This window comes from Carcharhinus amblyrhynchos, unplaced genomic scaffold, assembly GCF_965287045.1.
Source record: "Carcharhinus amblyrhynchos unplaced genomic scaffold, sCarAmb.v2.hapA scaffold_43, whole genome shotgun sequence".
In the NCBI taxonomy this organism is placed as follows: Eukaryota; Metazoa; Chordata; class Chondrichthyes; order Carcharhiniformes; family Carcharhinidae; genus Carcharhinus; species Carcharhinus amblyrhynchos.
In genome coordinates this window covers 249,779-264,911 of record NW_027649784.1, presented here as the reverse complement: position 1 = coordinate 264,911, position 15,133 = coordinate 249,779, and the positions used below count along the sequence as shown (strand labels likewise).

At 51.5% G+C, this 15,133-nt stretch overlaps 2 protein-coding genes across 2 annotated transcripts in view; one reads left to right on the top strand and one right to left on the bottom strand.

The window, feature by feature from the left end:
• The window catches only part of LOC145337072 (solute carrier family 12 member 9-like), a 36,321-nt gene extending 35,411 nt beyond the window's left edge, over positions 1-910 (top strand). The window contains exon 9 of the mRNA XM_080181819.1: positions 893-910. Within this exon, the coding sequence (XP_080037945.1) occupies positions 893-910 (18 nt within the window). The remainder of the gene's footprint in view (positions 1-892) is intronic.
• Positions 911-4,759: 3,849 nt separating this feature from the next.
• Positions 4,760-14,222, bottom strand: LOC145337071 (uncharacterized). The gene is given in 4 exon segments (XM_080181818.1): positions 4,760-4,823; positions 6,843-6,903; positions 10,239-11,075; positions 13,680-14,222. Coding segments are annotated over 4 exon segments (1,476 nt in total). The 5' UTR covers positions 14,194-14,222.
• Between the last annotated feature and the right edge of the window lie 911 nt (positions 14,223-15,133).

Genomic DNA, 15,133 nt, shown 5'->3' with positions numbered 1-15,133 from the left:
GGCCCGTCGAGTCTGCTTCCAGAAAGTGGCACGAGTGACGGAGAGGACGAGGAGAGAGATTTCCCAGAACGGTTTCGGGGGGGGGTGGGGGGGCGAGGGCCTTGAGGTTAGGGTGGACACCTCAGAGCAACGGAGACTGAGGGGAGATTTGACCCCATTAGCCAACAGTCCAAAGATTGAAAGGGGTGGTTTTGGGTAGGTGGGGGGGAAGATTTGTTTTAAATGCAGCGGGTGTTAACAACCTGGATCCCACAACCCCACTCGGCTGCAGGGGCCAGGGAGGAAAGGGTAGGGATGTACTTCTGAGGCTGTGTCAGGCTCTGGTCAGACCCCCATTTGGAATATTGTGAGCAGTTTTGGGCCCCGTATCTAAGGAAGGATGTGCCGGCCTTGGAAAGGGTCCAGAGGAGGTTCACAAGAATGATCCCTGGAATGAAGAGCTTGTCGTATGAGGAACGGTTGAGGACTCTGGGTCTGTACTCGATGGAGTTTAGAAGGATGAGGGGTGGGGGGGTCTTATTGAAACTTACAGGTAGCTGCGAGGCCCTGGATAGAGTGGACGTGGAGAGGATGTTTCCACTAGTAGGAAAAACTAGCACCAGAAGGCACAACCTCAGGGTAAAGGGACGATCCTTTAAAACAGAGGCGAGGAGGAATTTCTTCAGCCAGAGGGTGGGGAATCTGTGGAACTCTTTGCCACAGAAGACTGTGGAGGCCGGGTCATTGAGTGTGTCTTTAAGACAGAGACAGATAGGTTCTTGATCAATAAGGGGATCAGGGGGTTATGGGGAATGAGGATGAGAAAAATATCGGCCACAATTGAGTGGCGGAGCAAACTCGATGGGCCGAGTGGCCTAATTCTGCTCCTATGTCTTATACTCTGATGAGTCAGGAGCAGCTGAAGGGCTGAATGGTCCCCTTCCATGCCATGATGCTGACTGGCCAGCAGGGAACAGCACACCCCACTGTTTTGTCAGATCTCTCTCGCTTTGGAAGTGGCTTCCAGAAGAACTCTCAATGTTAACAGAGCAGAAATCCACCCCCCCCCACAACCCACCTCTGTCTTCAGCCCCTCACGCTGCCCCAGGCCAAACATTCACCGATCACATCCATACATCAACACTCTACTTATCATCAGCTCTGTGACAACTAAACCGTGGCATTATGATTAAAGCTGTTTTCCACATCTTATTAAATTGTTAATAAAGATTGGAATTTTGAGACAGGGAGGATTCTGAACTGGTTTATACAGCGTCACTGGGCCTCTGTCTCTGTCTGCAATACTTTCAGGCTCCTCTCCCCCACACACAATCACTCTCTCATGCTCTACGCCTCCCCCTCACTCCCTTCCCCCTCACTTGCTCTCTCCTTCACGCTCTCTGTCTCTCTCTGCCCCGCTTCTCTCTTGCCCCCTCACTACCCGCCTCAATCTCTCCTCCCTCACACTCTCGGCCTGGCCTCTCCCTCCCTCATCCTCAGGCTCTCCTCCTCTCCCTCTCCCTCCCCTTCCTCACCCTCTCCACCTCTCCCTCCCCCACCTCACACTCTCCACCTCTCCCTCCCTCCCTCACGCTCTCCTCCTCTCCCTCCCCCTCCCTCACGCTCCCCACCTCTCCATCCCCCTCTCCTCATGCTCTCCACCTCTCCCTCCCCCTCATGCTCTCCACCTCTCCCTCCCCCTCTCCTCATGCTCTCCATCTCTCCCTCCCCCTCTCCTCATGCTCTCCATCTCTCCCTCCCCCTCTCCATCTCTCCCCACGCTCTCCAACTCTCCCTCCCCCTCTCTCCCTCCCCCTTCCTCACGCTCTCCACCTCTCCCCCCCTCCCTCAGGCTTTCCTCCTCTCCCACTCCCTCCCTCACGCTCTCCACCTCTCCCTTCCCCTCCCTCATGCTCTCCACCTCTCCCTCCCGCTCTCCGCCTCTCCCTCCCCCTTTCTCATGCTCTCCACCTCTCCCTCCTCCTCCTTCACACTCTCCACCTCTCCCTCCCCGTCCCTCACGCTCTCCACCTCTCCCTTCCCGTCCCTCACGCTCTCCACCTCTCCCTCCCCTCTCTCTTTCTCTCTGCCATCCAAGGGGAATGTTCACAGTAAATTCATTGCAGTGTGAATGCAAGCCTACTTGTGACGAATAAATAAACTTCAAACCTTTTCCTACATATCTTTGGACAGTAAGGAGCAATTTAACATAGCCAATCCCCCTGACCTACACATCTTTGGATGTTAAGGGGCAATTTAGCACACCTTTGGAGCGTGGGAGGAAACTGGAGCACCCGGAGGAAACCCACGCAGACACGGGGAGAACGTGCAAACTCCGCACAGACAGTGACCCCAGTCAGGAATCGAACCTGGGGTCCCTGGCGCTACGAGACAGCAGTGCTAACCACTGTGCCACCCAAGAATGTGTTAATGGGAGAATAAAGGCGAGTACACAGTGAAAGGTGGTTGTATTAGGACAACGTCCACCTTGACCCCCAATTGTTTAGTCCCAGCAGAACCCCTCCTCGGTAGGCCCATCTGTCACTTATTCTCCAATATCGTTTCCACCTCGTACTGACCTCTCGTTCTATTACTTTTCTGTGACTCACAGTGCCTCTATTTTCAAGTTTGCTGACGACACCACCGTAGTGGGTCGGATCTCAAACAATGACGAGACAGAGTACAGGAATGAGATAGAGAATCTGGTGAACTGGTGCGGTGACAATAATCTCTCCCTCAATGTCAACAAAACGAAGGAGATTCTCATCGACTCCAGGCAATGCAGAGGAGAACATGCCCCTACGTCCATGGGGATGAAATAGAAATGTTCAAGAGCTTCAGGTTTTTAGGTGTTCAGATCACCAACAATGATGGCGTGGCGGCACAGTGGGTTAGCACTGCTGCCTCACAGCTCCAAGGACCTGGGTTCAATTCCTGACTTGGGTCATTGCCTGTGCGGAATCTGCATGTTCTACCCGTATCTGCGTGGGTTTCCTCCCACAGTCCAAAGATGTGCGGGCTAGGTGGATCGGCCATGCTAAATTGCCCCTTAGTGTCCCAGGGTGCATAGGTTAAAGGGATTAGCAGGGTAAGTACGTGGGGTTCCAGAGATAGGGTCTGGGTGGGATTATTGTCGGTGTAGAATTGATGCGCCTCCTGCTGCACTGTAGGAATTCTGTGATGATTCTGTTCAATGACTCTATGGAACCTGTCCTGGTCTCCCCCAAGCCAACACTCTGGATAAGAAAGCCCACCGACACATAAGAACATAAGAAATAGGAGCAGGAGTAGGCCATCTAGCCCTTCGAGCCTGCCCCGCCATTCAATAAGATCATGGCTGATCTGTCGTGTCTCAGTTCCACCTTCCCGCCCTCTCCCCATAGTCTGAAAACCTGAGGAAGGGGGGAGGGAGAGGTGGAGAGTGTGAGGATGGGGGAGGGAGAGGTGGAGAGCGTGAGGATGGGGGAGGGAGAGGTGGAGAGCGTGAGGAAGGGGGGAGGGAGAGGTGGAGAGCGTGAGGATGGGGGAGGGAGAGGTGGAGAGCGTGAGGAAGGGGGGAGGGAGAGGTGGAGAGCGTGAGGAAGGGGGGAGGGAGAGGTGGAGAGCGTGAGGAAGGGGGGAGGGAGAGGTGGAGAGCGTGAGGAAGGGGGGAGGGAGAGGTGGAGAGCGTGAGGAAGGGGGGAGGGAGAGGTGGAGAGCGTGAGGAAGGGGGGAGGGAGAGGTGGAGAGCGTGAGGAAGGGGGGAGGGAGAGGTGGAGAGCGTGAGGAAGGGGGGAGGGAGAGGTGGAGAGTGAGAGGATGGGGGAGGGAGAGGTGGAGAGTGTGAGGATGGGGGAGGGAGAGGTGGAGAGTGTGAGGATGGGGGAGGGAGAGGGAGAAGAGGAGAGCTTGAGGATGGGGGAGGGAGAGGCAGAGAGTGTGAGGGAGAGGCAGAGAGTGTGAGGGAGAGGCAGAGAGTGTGAGGGAGGAGAGATTGAGGTGGGTCATGAGGGGGCAAGAGAGGAACGGGGGAGAGAGAGAGACAGAGCGTGAAGGAGAGAGCAAGTGAGGGGGAAGGGAGTGAGGGGGAGGCGTAGAGCATGAGAGAGCAATTGTGTGTGGGGGAGAGGAGCCTGAAAGTATTGCAGACAGAGACAGAGGCCCAGTGACGCTGTATAAACCAGTTCAGAATCCTCCCTGTCTCAAAATTCCAATCTTTATTAACACCTCTACTCAACACCTCTACTTTCTCAGAAGACTTAGGAAATTTGGCATGTCCGCTACGACTCTCACCAACTTTTACAGATGCCCCATAGAAAGCATTCTTTCTGGTTGTATCACAGCTTGGTATGGGCTCCTGCTCTGCCCAAGACCGCAAGGAACTACAAAAGGTCGTGAAACCAGCCTCTTATCCATTGACTCTGTCTACACTTCCCGCTGCCTCAGGAAAAGCAGCCGGCATAATTGAGGACTCCATACACCCCGGACATTCTCTCTTCCATCTTCTACCTTCGGGAAAAAGATACAAAAGTCTGAGGTCACGCACCAACTGACTCAAGACCAGCTTCTTCCCTGCTGCTGTCAGACTTTTGAATGGACCGACCTTGTATTAAGTTGATCTTTCTCGAAACCCTAGCTATGACTGTAACACTACATTCTGCACTCTCTCCTTTCCTTCTCTATGAATGGTATGCTTTGTCTGTATAGCCCACAAGAAACAATACTTTTCACTGTATCCCAATACATGTGACAATAATAAATCAAATCACATCAAAAGATATCTCAGTACAATTTTCACCAATTACTTACCACTTTCGAAATGGGATTCCCAATCAGTCATCTCCTGATCAGCAGTCTCTGGAGAGCTGGAGGAGGCAAAACAGATAAAATTAGCATCTTAGCGATCCAGATAATTCTAAGGTCTATCCTCAGGTCAAGTTCAACATACCCCTGCTTGTATTAGAAAGGAAAGGAGCATGTGAGATCTCAATTAACCAGCTGTGCCAAGAGAATGATAGAAGAGTCACTGAACCCTGACAGTGCAGGAGGAGGCCGTTCTGCCCATCAAGTCTGCACTGACCACAATTACACCCAGGCCTCATCCACTTAATCCCATGTATTTACCCTGCTAGTCACTCTGACATTAAGGGGCAATTTAGCATGGCCAATCCACCTAACTTGTACATCTTAGGAGTGCAGGCACATTTGGCTGGGCAATCATACGAGATAGGAGCAAGAAAAGGCCATTCGGCCCCTTCCAAACCTGTGCTGCCAATCAATAAGATCATGGTTCGCATCCAGTTTCCGGGGCGCCAAGGTGGCACAGCGGTCAGCACCGCTGCCCCACAGCGCCAGGGACCCGGGTTCGATTCCCGGCTTGGGTCACTGTCTGTGCGGAGTCTGCACGTTCTCCCTGTGTCTGCGTGGGTTTCCTTCAGGTGTTCCAGTTTCATCCCATAGTCCGAAAGATGCGCTGGTTAGTGCGGATTGGCCGTGCTAAATTCTCCTTCGGTGTTACCCAAACAGGCACCGGAGTGTGGAATCGCAAGGTGACTTCATTGCAGTGTTAATGTAAGCCTACTTGTGATACTAATTAATAAAGTTTATATTCACCCCTCAATCGACTTCCCAAAAGAAAAAGCAGATGATTTGCTCACAATTGCATTGCTGTTTGTGGGATCTTTCTCTTTACTTATTCATGGGACACGGGCGTCGCTGGGCTGGTTCCAGCATTTATTGTCCATCCCTAGTTGCCCTTGGAGGGCAGTTGAGAGTCAACCACATTGGCTGTGGCTCTGGAGTTACATGTAGGCCAGACTGGGGTAAGGACGGCAGATTTCCTTCCCTGAAGGAACCAGATGGGTTTTTCCAATAATGGGTCACCAGCAGATTCTTAATTCCAGATTTTGTTATTGAATTCAAATTCCACCATCTGCCGTGGCGGGATTCGAACCCGGGTCCCCCAGAACATTAGCTGAGTTTCTGGATTAATAGACTAGCCATCATATCACGAGGCCATCGCTCCCCTCTAAGTGGTATGCATTGTTGGAGAGTTGGGGGAAAATAGGCAGCAATGAATATTTCTCATCAGTATTTATTGTTGAGAAAAGCATGGATGTTAGGGAACTTGGGGAATTAATGTTAGCCAAGTTTCCAGACTAATAGTCTAGTGGTAATAACTACTAGGCCATTGCCTCTTGCTGTGCACAAATGAACTGTGGTGTCCCTGCCATTAAGGTGGTCACCACCCTTTCAAGAAAGAGTTTAACTGGCTGTAAATCTTATTTTGAGATCTTTTCTGGACACGTGGTTGCCTCAGGCTACCCGAAAGTCAATTCCGCATTACCTCAGTACCAGCCTTTATGCTCAAGGCCTCCGGGGTAGGGCCTGAAGCCAGAGGTCTATGGTTCTGAGGGCGAGCGTGCGCCCTCTGACTGACTCTCCCATCTGTGAAGCTCAATGTTCTGCCAAGCTCTTAACATTGCAAGTGTGGCTAGCCGAAGAATTGGGAGACAGAGATCTTGCCTTTCTGAGAAAGGTGGTGCATGACAAGTGGCGCTGGGGATTTAGTGAGGAGTGTTCCTTCAGAAGGAACGCTTCAAATCGCGATAATGAAAATATAACAAAAACTTACTCCAAATTATAAATCAAAGAAAACTTCATTGCTCCAAACTTGGGGCCTCGCCCTGGGCCAATCCAAGCTCCCCCCACAATTCCCAACAGGTTCTTATTTATCGTGAGTCAGCTGACCATCACATCATTCTGTCATTGGCTCTGTGGTTTACTGGGTCAGCTGACCCTTACAGCTTGTTACCATTGGTCATATTATATCCGATATAAAGTTGTCACATTCTAACAAAGATGAATGGCGATAGGGATCTGACCTGCTTTTCACAGTCTCCAGATGAACCTCGTAATCATTGCCCATTGAATCTTCGTCTACATCTGTCAAAATCAACCACATAGACCTATGTCAATATTTGGTGACTTGTGTATGTGTTCTTGAGTGTTTGTGCATGTAGGTATGTATGTGTGCACTTGTTCATGTGCACATATGCGTGTTCAGACATGTGTTCATGCATGTGTTTGTGCGTGTCCGCATGTGCATGCGCATGTACATGAACACGTGTGTGCTCACAAGGGAGCTCAAGCATGCATGTACACTTGTGCATATGTGTCTGTGCACGTCTGTGTGCACGTATGTGTTCATATACGAGTATACACGTACATGTGGGTGTGTTAACTATATAGTGGCTTTTGCATCTAAGAGCAATGTTGCTTATTTGGAACTGAACAGTGATAAGTTAGAGGTTTACAACATGGAAACAGGGCCTTTGGCCCAACTTGCCTATGCCGCCCTTTTTTTTGAAACGTCTAAACTAATCCCAATTGCCCGCATTTGGCCCATATTCCTCTATACCCAGCGTACCCATGTAACTATCTAAATGATTTTTAAAAGACAAAATTGTACTACTTCTGGCACTTTGTTTCCAAATACTCACCACCCTCTGTGTGAAAAGATTGCCCATCTGGACCCTTTTGTATCTCTCCCCTCACCTTAAACCTATGCCCTCTAGTTTTAGGCTCCCCTACCTTTGACAAAAGATATTGACTATCTAGACTTATATAAAATCACCCCTCAGCACCCTGTACTCCAGGCAGAAAGTCCCAGTTTATTCAGCCTCTCTTTACAACTCAATCCATCAAGTCCCGGGAGCATCCTAATAAATCTTTTTTGCACTCTTTCTAGTTTAACAATATCCTTTCTATAATAGGATGACCAGAATTGTACACAGTATTCCAAGTGTGGCCTTACCAATGTCTTGTACAACTTCAACAAGACGTCCCAACGCCTGTATTCCATGTTCTGACCGATGAAACCAAGCGTGCCGAATGCCTTCTTCACCACTCTGTCCACCTGTGACTCCATGTTCAAGGAGCTATGAACATGTACCACCAGATCTCTTTGAACTGTAACTTTCCCCAACGCCCTACCATTAACTGAGTAAGTCCTGCCCTGGTTCGATCGACCAAAATGCATCACCTCGCATTTGTCTAAATTAAACTCCATCTGCCATTTGTGAGCCCACTGGCCCAATTGATCAAGATCCCGCTGCAATTGGAGATAACTTTCTTCACTGTCTACTATGCCACCAATCTTAGTGTCATCTGCAAACTTACTAACCATGCCTCCTATATTCTCATCCAAATCATTAATATAAATGACAAATAACAGTGGACCCAGCACTGATCCCTGAGGCACACCGCTGGTCACAGGCCTCCAGTTTGAAAAACAACTCTCTACAACCACCCTCTGGCTTCTGTCAAGAAGTCAATTTTGTATCCAGTGAGCTACCTCACACTGGATCCTTTGAGATTTAACTTTATGCAACAACTTACCATACGGTACCTTGTCAGAGGCCTTGCTAAAGTCCATGTAGACAGCATCAACTGCACAGCCTTCATCTCCCTTCTTGGTTAGTTAGAAACTAAATGGGTTTTTTTTCCAATTTTAAATATTGTTCATCTGTTAATAATTCAGCTGCTTCATTTGTTAAGAGTTATAGTTAAACTGTGTTATTAAATAAAGTTTGTTCCCTAATTGTCAGTGGAATTTTTCCTGAAGTATCCTGTCCTCACACTTATACCAAAATATAAAAATGATTGAGGTCCAGACTGGTATCTTAAAGTATCTTGGGGGCTCTGTTCCAGCATCTTAATGCTGTAAATATATGTACGCGCATGCACATTTGCACATGCGCACGCAAATGTGTGCGTGTACAAATGAATGATGTGTGCAAGTGCAAATGTGTGTGCGCGCACATGCGCGTGCAAATAGGTGCGCGCATGTGCAAATGTGTGCGCGCACATGCGCATGCAAACGTGTGCGTGTACAAATGGATGATGTGTGCATGTGTGCACATGCGCGTGCAAATATGTGTGCGCAAATGAATGGTGTGTACACGTGTGCAAATGTGTGTGTGCATGTGTGCACGTGCAAATGTGGGTGTGTTTGTGCCTCTGTGTCTCAAATGTTCTGGGACTGTTGACTACCAGACGAAGACCAGGATTGAGCGAGTTGTTTTATGAGAAAAGGTTGGAGAGGTTAGACTTGTTCACGCTGCGGTTCAGAAGAGTAAGAGGCGACTTGGTTGAATCCTTTAGATGCTGAGGGGTATTGACAGGGTGGGATGGGGAGAGGATGGTCCTCTTGTGGGAGAATCCAGAACTAGGGGGTCACAGTTTATAAATAAGCTGAGGCCCACTTGAGACAGAGATGGAGAAATGTTTTCACTCAGAAGGCGGTGAGTTTCTGGGACTTTCTTCCTTGAAAGACAGTGGGAGCAGAGGCTGGGAATAATCTTCAGGCAGAGTGAGATAGATTCTGGATTAACTGGGGGGGCGGTGGGGCGGATGTTATCGGAGGTGAAAGGTTATCAGGGGTCGACAGGAATGTGGGGTTGAGGTTACGAGCAGATTGGCCATGATCTTATTGAATGGGAGAGCAGACTAGAGGGGCAGAATGGCCTACTCCTGCTCCTAACACACAACCGACTCAAGAACAGCTTCTTCCCTGCTGCTGTCAGACTTTTGAATGGACCTACCTCGCATTAAGTTGATCTTTCTCTACACCCTAGCTATGACTGTAACAAAGGTGTGCAGGTTAGGTTGATTGGCCATGCTAAAATTGCCCCTTAGTGTCCTCAGAGGCATAGGTTAGAGGGATTAGTGGGTAAACGTGTAGGGATATGGCAGTTGGTCCTTGTGGATCAGTGCAGGCCCGATGGGCCGAATGGCCTTTTTCTGTGCTGTGGGGTTTCTATGATTTCTATGACTACATCCTGCACCCTCTCTTTAACCTTCTCCCCGATGTACTCTATGAACAGTATGCTTTGTTTGTATAGAGCACAAGAAACAATGCTTTTCACTGTATCCCAATACATGTGACAATAATAAATCAATTCAATAATTCATAGATGCTATGACTACCTGTGAACATTCCTCATCTGGACTTGTTCACAGAAGACTATCCAGTCACAGAGGAACAATGAGGAGGCCCTTCCACCCCACACCGCCATTCATTCTGATCATGGCCAGTCACCAAATCCAATATCATAATTTCACCCCCATTTCCCCCCATATCCCTCGATCCCTTTACCCCAAAAATCCTGACAGTGCAGAAAGAGGGGTGGCACAGGGCAAGGGAAGGAGGGGGGGGCAGCAGGGCGAGGAAGGCGGTGGGGGGGGGACTTCACCAGTGGTTTGAAAGCGTCTGTTACCTGGGTCTGGGTCCACCACATCGTAGAGCTGCAGCTGTTTCTCCGTGGGGCTGGGGGGTGCCGAGCGGACCACCTTGGGGCTGGGGGGTGCCGAGCGGACCACCTTGGGGCTGGGGGGCTTGAGGACGGCAGGCACGGAGGTGGGTAGGGTGCAGGGTGCTCCCCGCTCCTGCCGGGGGGGCTGCCGCTGCTGGATGTGGAGATTGAGCCCGTCCACGCACTGGGAGATCCGTTCCAGGTGAGCAGGGGTGTAGCGCTGCCTGATGTCAGGGAGCCGCCTGGCCTTGGGCCCTTGGTGCTGGCCCAGACGCCTGCGGGGCACCGGGGGGGCGGGCCCCGCGCCCTCCAGCGACCTCTGACCCACCGGCCTGCTCCTGCGGGGGGGCTTGGGCAGCTGATTGACAACTCCCCGCCCGGGCGGGGAGGGCCCCTCTTCCAGTGCCAACGTCCGGGGGCCCCCGGCTCAGAGCCCTCGGGATGGGCCCCGTCTCCCGGAACTGCCTCCTCTGCCGGGACGGGAGCGGAGCTGGGCAACCCAGCGGGGTCTTCCCAGCCTGGGCCACGAGCGGCCTTGACATCCTCCTCCTCTTTCCTCCTCTCCGTTCACGTGCAGGACGTAACGGAACGTCCTCTCGCCCTCCTCCTCCGATGAGTCCGACTGGGAATCCTCCGGACTGTCCGCCTCCCCTCCCCCGCTGAGGGGGGCGGGTTGCCAGACCAGGACCATCCCGGGCCTTTCCAGGTGGCACATGCACGGGCAGGTGGACGCGCAGCGCCAGTTGGCCTCAGGACCTCCAGCTGCCTCGCCCCATCCTCGCATGGCCTCCGACTCAAGACCTGCAATGAAAGGGAAAGAAAGGTCATTAGTCACCCTCACGCCCACCTCGGCAATGCCTTACCACCACCCGCACCCCCCCAACCCCTCCAAGTTGCTAAGTTTGTAGGATTCTACGGATTCTGTATTTTTGTATCGTCTGCAGTGCAGAAGGAGGCCTTTCGGTCCATCGAGTCTGCATTGACCACAATCCCGCCCAGGCCCCATCTCCAGAACCCCACATAGTTACCCTAGCTAATCTCTCTGACACTAAGGGGCAATTTAGCATGGCCAATCCACCTAACCCGCACATCCAAAGATGTGTATCTTTGGACACTAAGGGGCAATTTAGCATGGCCAATCCATCTAACCGACACATCTTTGGACACTAAGGGGCAATTTAGCATGGCCAATCCACCTAACCTTCACATCTTTGGAGTGTGGGAGGAAACCGGAGCACCCGGAGGAAACCCACACAGAAACGGGGCAGATTTGTTCTACCCCTCTTTGACCCCCTTTGTTTTCGCTTCATTTAATTTTTTACTGTTCTCTACCTTTTATTTCTTTATTGTGTTCCTTCATTTTTCTTTCCCTCTCCCTTAACGCCCTTCCCTTACCTTCTCTCCCCCCTTTTCCTCAATTGCACCTCTTTCCCACCTATCTTCCCGCTCCTCCCACCCCCCCCCCCCCCCACCACATGACCCCCCCACCCCATCATGCGTACCTCTGATTTCAGTTTCTCTGCTATTTGACCCGTTATTCTCCCTGGGAACTGCCATTAGCAGCCTTTCTCCCTCTTTTTGTGGCTATGACTTTCATTCCCTCCCCCTGCAGTATAAATACCTCCCACTTTCTCTGCCTTTGTGAAACCAGTCCACCCTTCTTGGTGTCATCTGAGGGTGAGAAGGGGAGGCTCTCCCTGGGTTTTTCAGGCCTTGTTTATGCTCGAATCGTAGAGGTCCACAGCATGGAAGCAGGCCCTTTGGCCCAACTTGTTCATGCCACCCCTTTTTTTCCACCACCAATAAGCTAGTCCCAATTGCCCACATTTGGCCCATATCCCTCTACACCCATCTCACCCATGTAACTGTCTAAATGCTTTTTAAAAGACAAAATTATACCCACCTCTACTCTATCTCTGGCAGCTCATTCCAGACATTCACCACTCTGAAAAAATTGCTCCTCTGGACCCTTTTGTATCTCTCCCCTCTCACCTGGAACCTTTGCCCTCTAGTTTTAGACTCCCCTACCTTTGGGACAAGATATTGACTATCTAGCTGATCTGTGCCCCTCATTATTTTATAGACCTCTATAAGATCACCCCCTCAGCTCCAAAGAAAAATGTCCCAGTCCATCCAGCCTCTCCTTATAACTCAATCCATCAAGTCCCAGTAGCGTCCTACTAGATCTTTCCTGCACGCTTTCTGGTTTAATAACATTCTTTCTATAATAGGGTGACAAGAACTGCGCACAGTATAGCCAGATATTAAGTTATCCACACTCCCCCACCCCCCGCAAAAGAAACACCTCGCGACAGTGTGGCACTCCCTCAGTGTTGCCAGTGGGAGTGTCAGCATGGATTACGCTCTCAAGCCTTCCGATTCGGAGGTGGGAATGCCACCCACCGAGCCATTCCTGGCAGATCACAGAATCATACACTGCAGAAGGAGGTCATTCGGCCCATCGAGTCTGCACTAACTACAATCCCCACAAAGGCCTCATCCCCACAACCACATGCATTTACCCTAGCTAGTCTTCCTGACACTACGGGGCAATTTAGCATGGCCAATCCACATCTTTGGACACTAAGGGACAATTTACCATGGCCAATCCACCAGACCCGCACATCTTTGGACTGTGGGAGGAAACCGGAATCAGGTCACGTTGCAGCTTTATAGAACCTTAGTTAGGCCGCACTTGGAATATAGTGTTCAATTCTGGTCGCCACACTACCACAGGGATGTGGAGGCTTTGGAGAAGGTACAGAAAACATTTGCCTGGTGTAGAGAGCATTAGCTTTGAGGAGATGTTGGAGAAACTTGGTTTGTTCTCACTGGAACGACAGAAGGTTGAGGGGGAGACCTGAGAGAAGTCTACAAGATTACGATGGCACGGACAGAGTGGATAGTCAGAAGATTTTTCCCCCAGGGTGGAAGGGTCAATTACTCGGGGGGCACAGGTTTAAGATGCGAGGGGCAAGGTTTAAAGGAGATGTCCGAGGCAGGTCTTTTACACAGAGGGTGGTGGGTGCCTGGAACTCACTGCCAGGGGAGGTAGTGGAAGCGGATATGATAGTGACTTTTAAGGGGAGCCTTGACAAACACATGAATAGGATGGGAATAAAGGGATATGGTCCCCGGAAGGGTAGGGGGTTTTAGTTCAGATGGGCAGCAGGGTCAGTGCAGGCTTGGAGGGGCCGAAGGGCCTGCTCTTGCGCTGTAATTTTCTTTGTTCATTGTTCACCCCGAGAGAAACCCATGCAGACATGGGGAGAACGTGCAGACTCCGCACAGACTGTGACCCAAGCCGGGAATCGAACCTGGCGCTGTGAGGTACCAGCACTAACCACCGTGCCGTGCCCTCTCGCAAGAGGAACCGCGAGCGAACATTTCGGCCAACCGGAGTACCTTCAGAGTTGTCCTGATTCAGGTGCACGTCAGAAGGCGCAGTCTTGGCCGCCGACGGCACCTGTCTGCCCTCTCCGTTCACTGGCGGGTCCGTTGGCGGCGTTACCCTCGGCGTGCGTGGCAGCCGGGCCCGGGGTACCGGCGCGGTCCTGGCCGGCTGCTGGCGCGCACGGTCCTGAGCCGAACTCTCCGCCTTGGCCTCCTCGCCCTCCGTTAGGCCCAAAGCCTGCTGCAGCAGCTCCCGCATCTTGCGGACGTTGCCGGAATTGGACAGGACCTCGCCGCCGGCCGTCACGTCCGAGCTGCTGCGCCTGGCGGGCACCGGCGGACAGCTCGCCAGCGCCTCGCCTCCGCTGCCCTTCGCGGAGGGTTCCGGAACGGCAGGGGCCTGGGCTCCATCCTGCTTCCTGTGGCCCAGCATGAGGGGCTTTGGCTTGAGGGGGGGTTTGGGCTGCGGCTTCGCGGCCGGTCTCTGCGTCTCCGCCTCCGGGGGCCCGTTGACCATCGACGCCATCTTAACCGTTCCTCCTCAGCGACCGAGAGGTTTCTGGAAGGGAAGGACAAAAGAGTAAAAAAAATGTCAAAAACCGAACAACCGCTATTGAAAGGAACGCAAAATCAATCACAGATAAAAAGGAAGTCAGAATGGCTCAGGCCTCCATTCCTCACTTCACAGCCAGGCTAATAGGAATAGAACTCTCCAGATCCCCAAAAACCCTCCTCACAAATTCTGCCAGACTCGCCGCCTCAAAGATGGTGGTACTGAGGTTCATCCAACCCTTCCGTCGTCTCCTGGGCCCAAATGGGGGATGCATTTAGCGGGGAGGGGGGAGGGGGTGTGGCGGGGGAGAGAGACATTGTCAATTTGTACTCCCCCAGCATCCGCGTGGGTTTCCTCCGGGTGCTCCAGTTTTCTCCCACAGTCCAAAGGTACGTAGGTTAGGTGGATTGGCCATGCTAAATTGCCCCTTTGCGTCCAAAGATGTGCAGGTTAGGTGGATTGGCCATGCTAAATTGCCCCTTTGCGTCCAAAGATGTGCGGGTTAGGTGGATTGGCCATGCTAAATTGCCCCTTTGCGTCCAAAGATGTGCAGGTTAGGTGGATTGGCCATGCTAAATTGCCCCTTAGTGTTAGGGGAGTAGCTAGGGTGAATGCATGGAGTTATGGGGATAGAGCCTCAGTGGGATCGTTGTCAGTGCAGACTTGATGGGACTAATAGCCACCTTCTGCACTGGTAGGGATTCTCTGATTCTATCGCGTCTTGTTGAAGTTGTACAAGACTTTGGTAAGGCCACACTTGGAATACTGTGTACAATTCTGGTCACCCTATTATAGAAAAGGATATTATTAAACTAGAAAGAGCGCAGAAAAGATTTACTAGGATGCTACCGGGGACTTGATGGTTTGAGTTACAAATAGAGGCTGGATAGACTGGGACTTTTTTCCTCTGGAG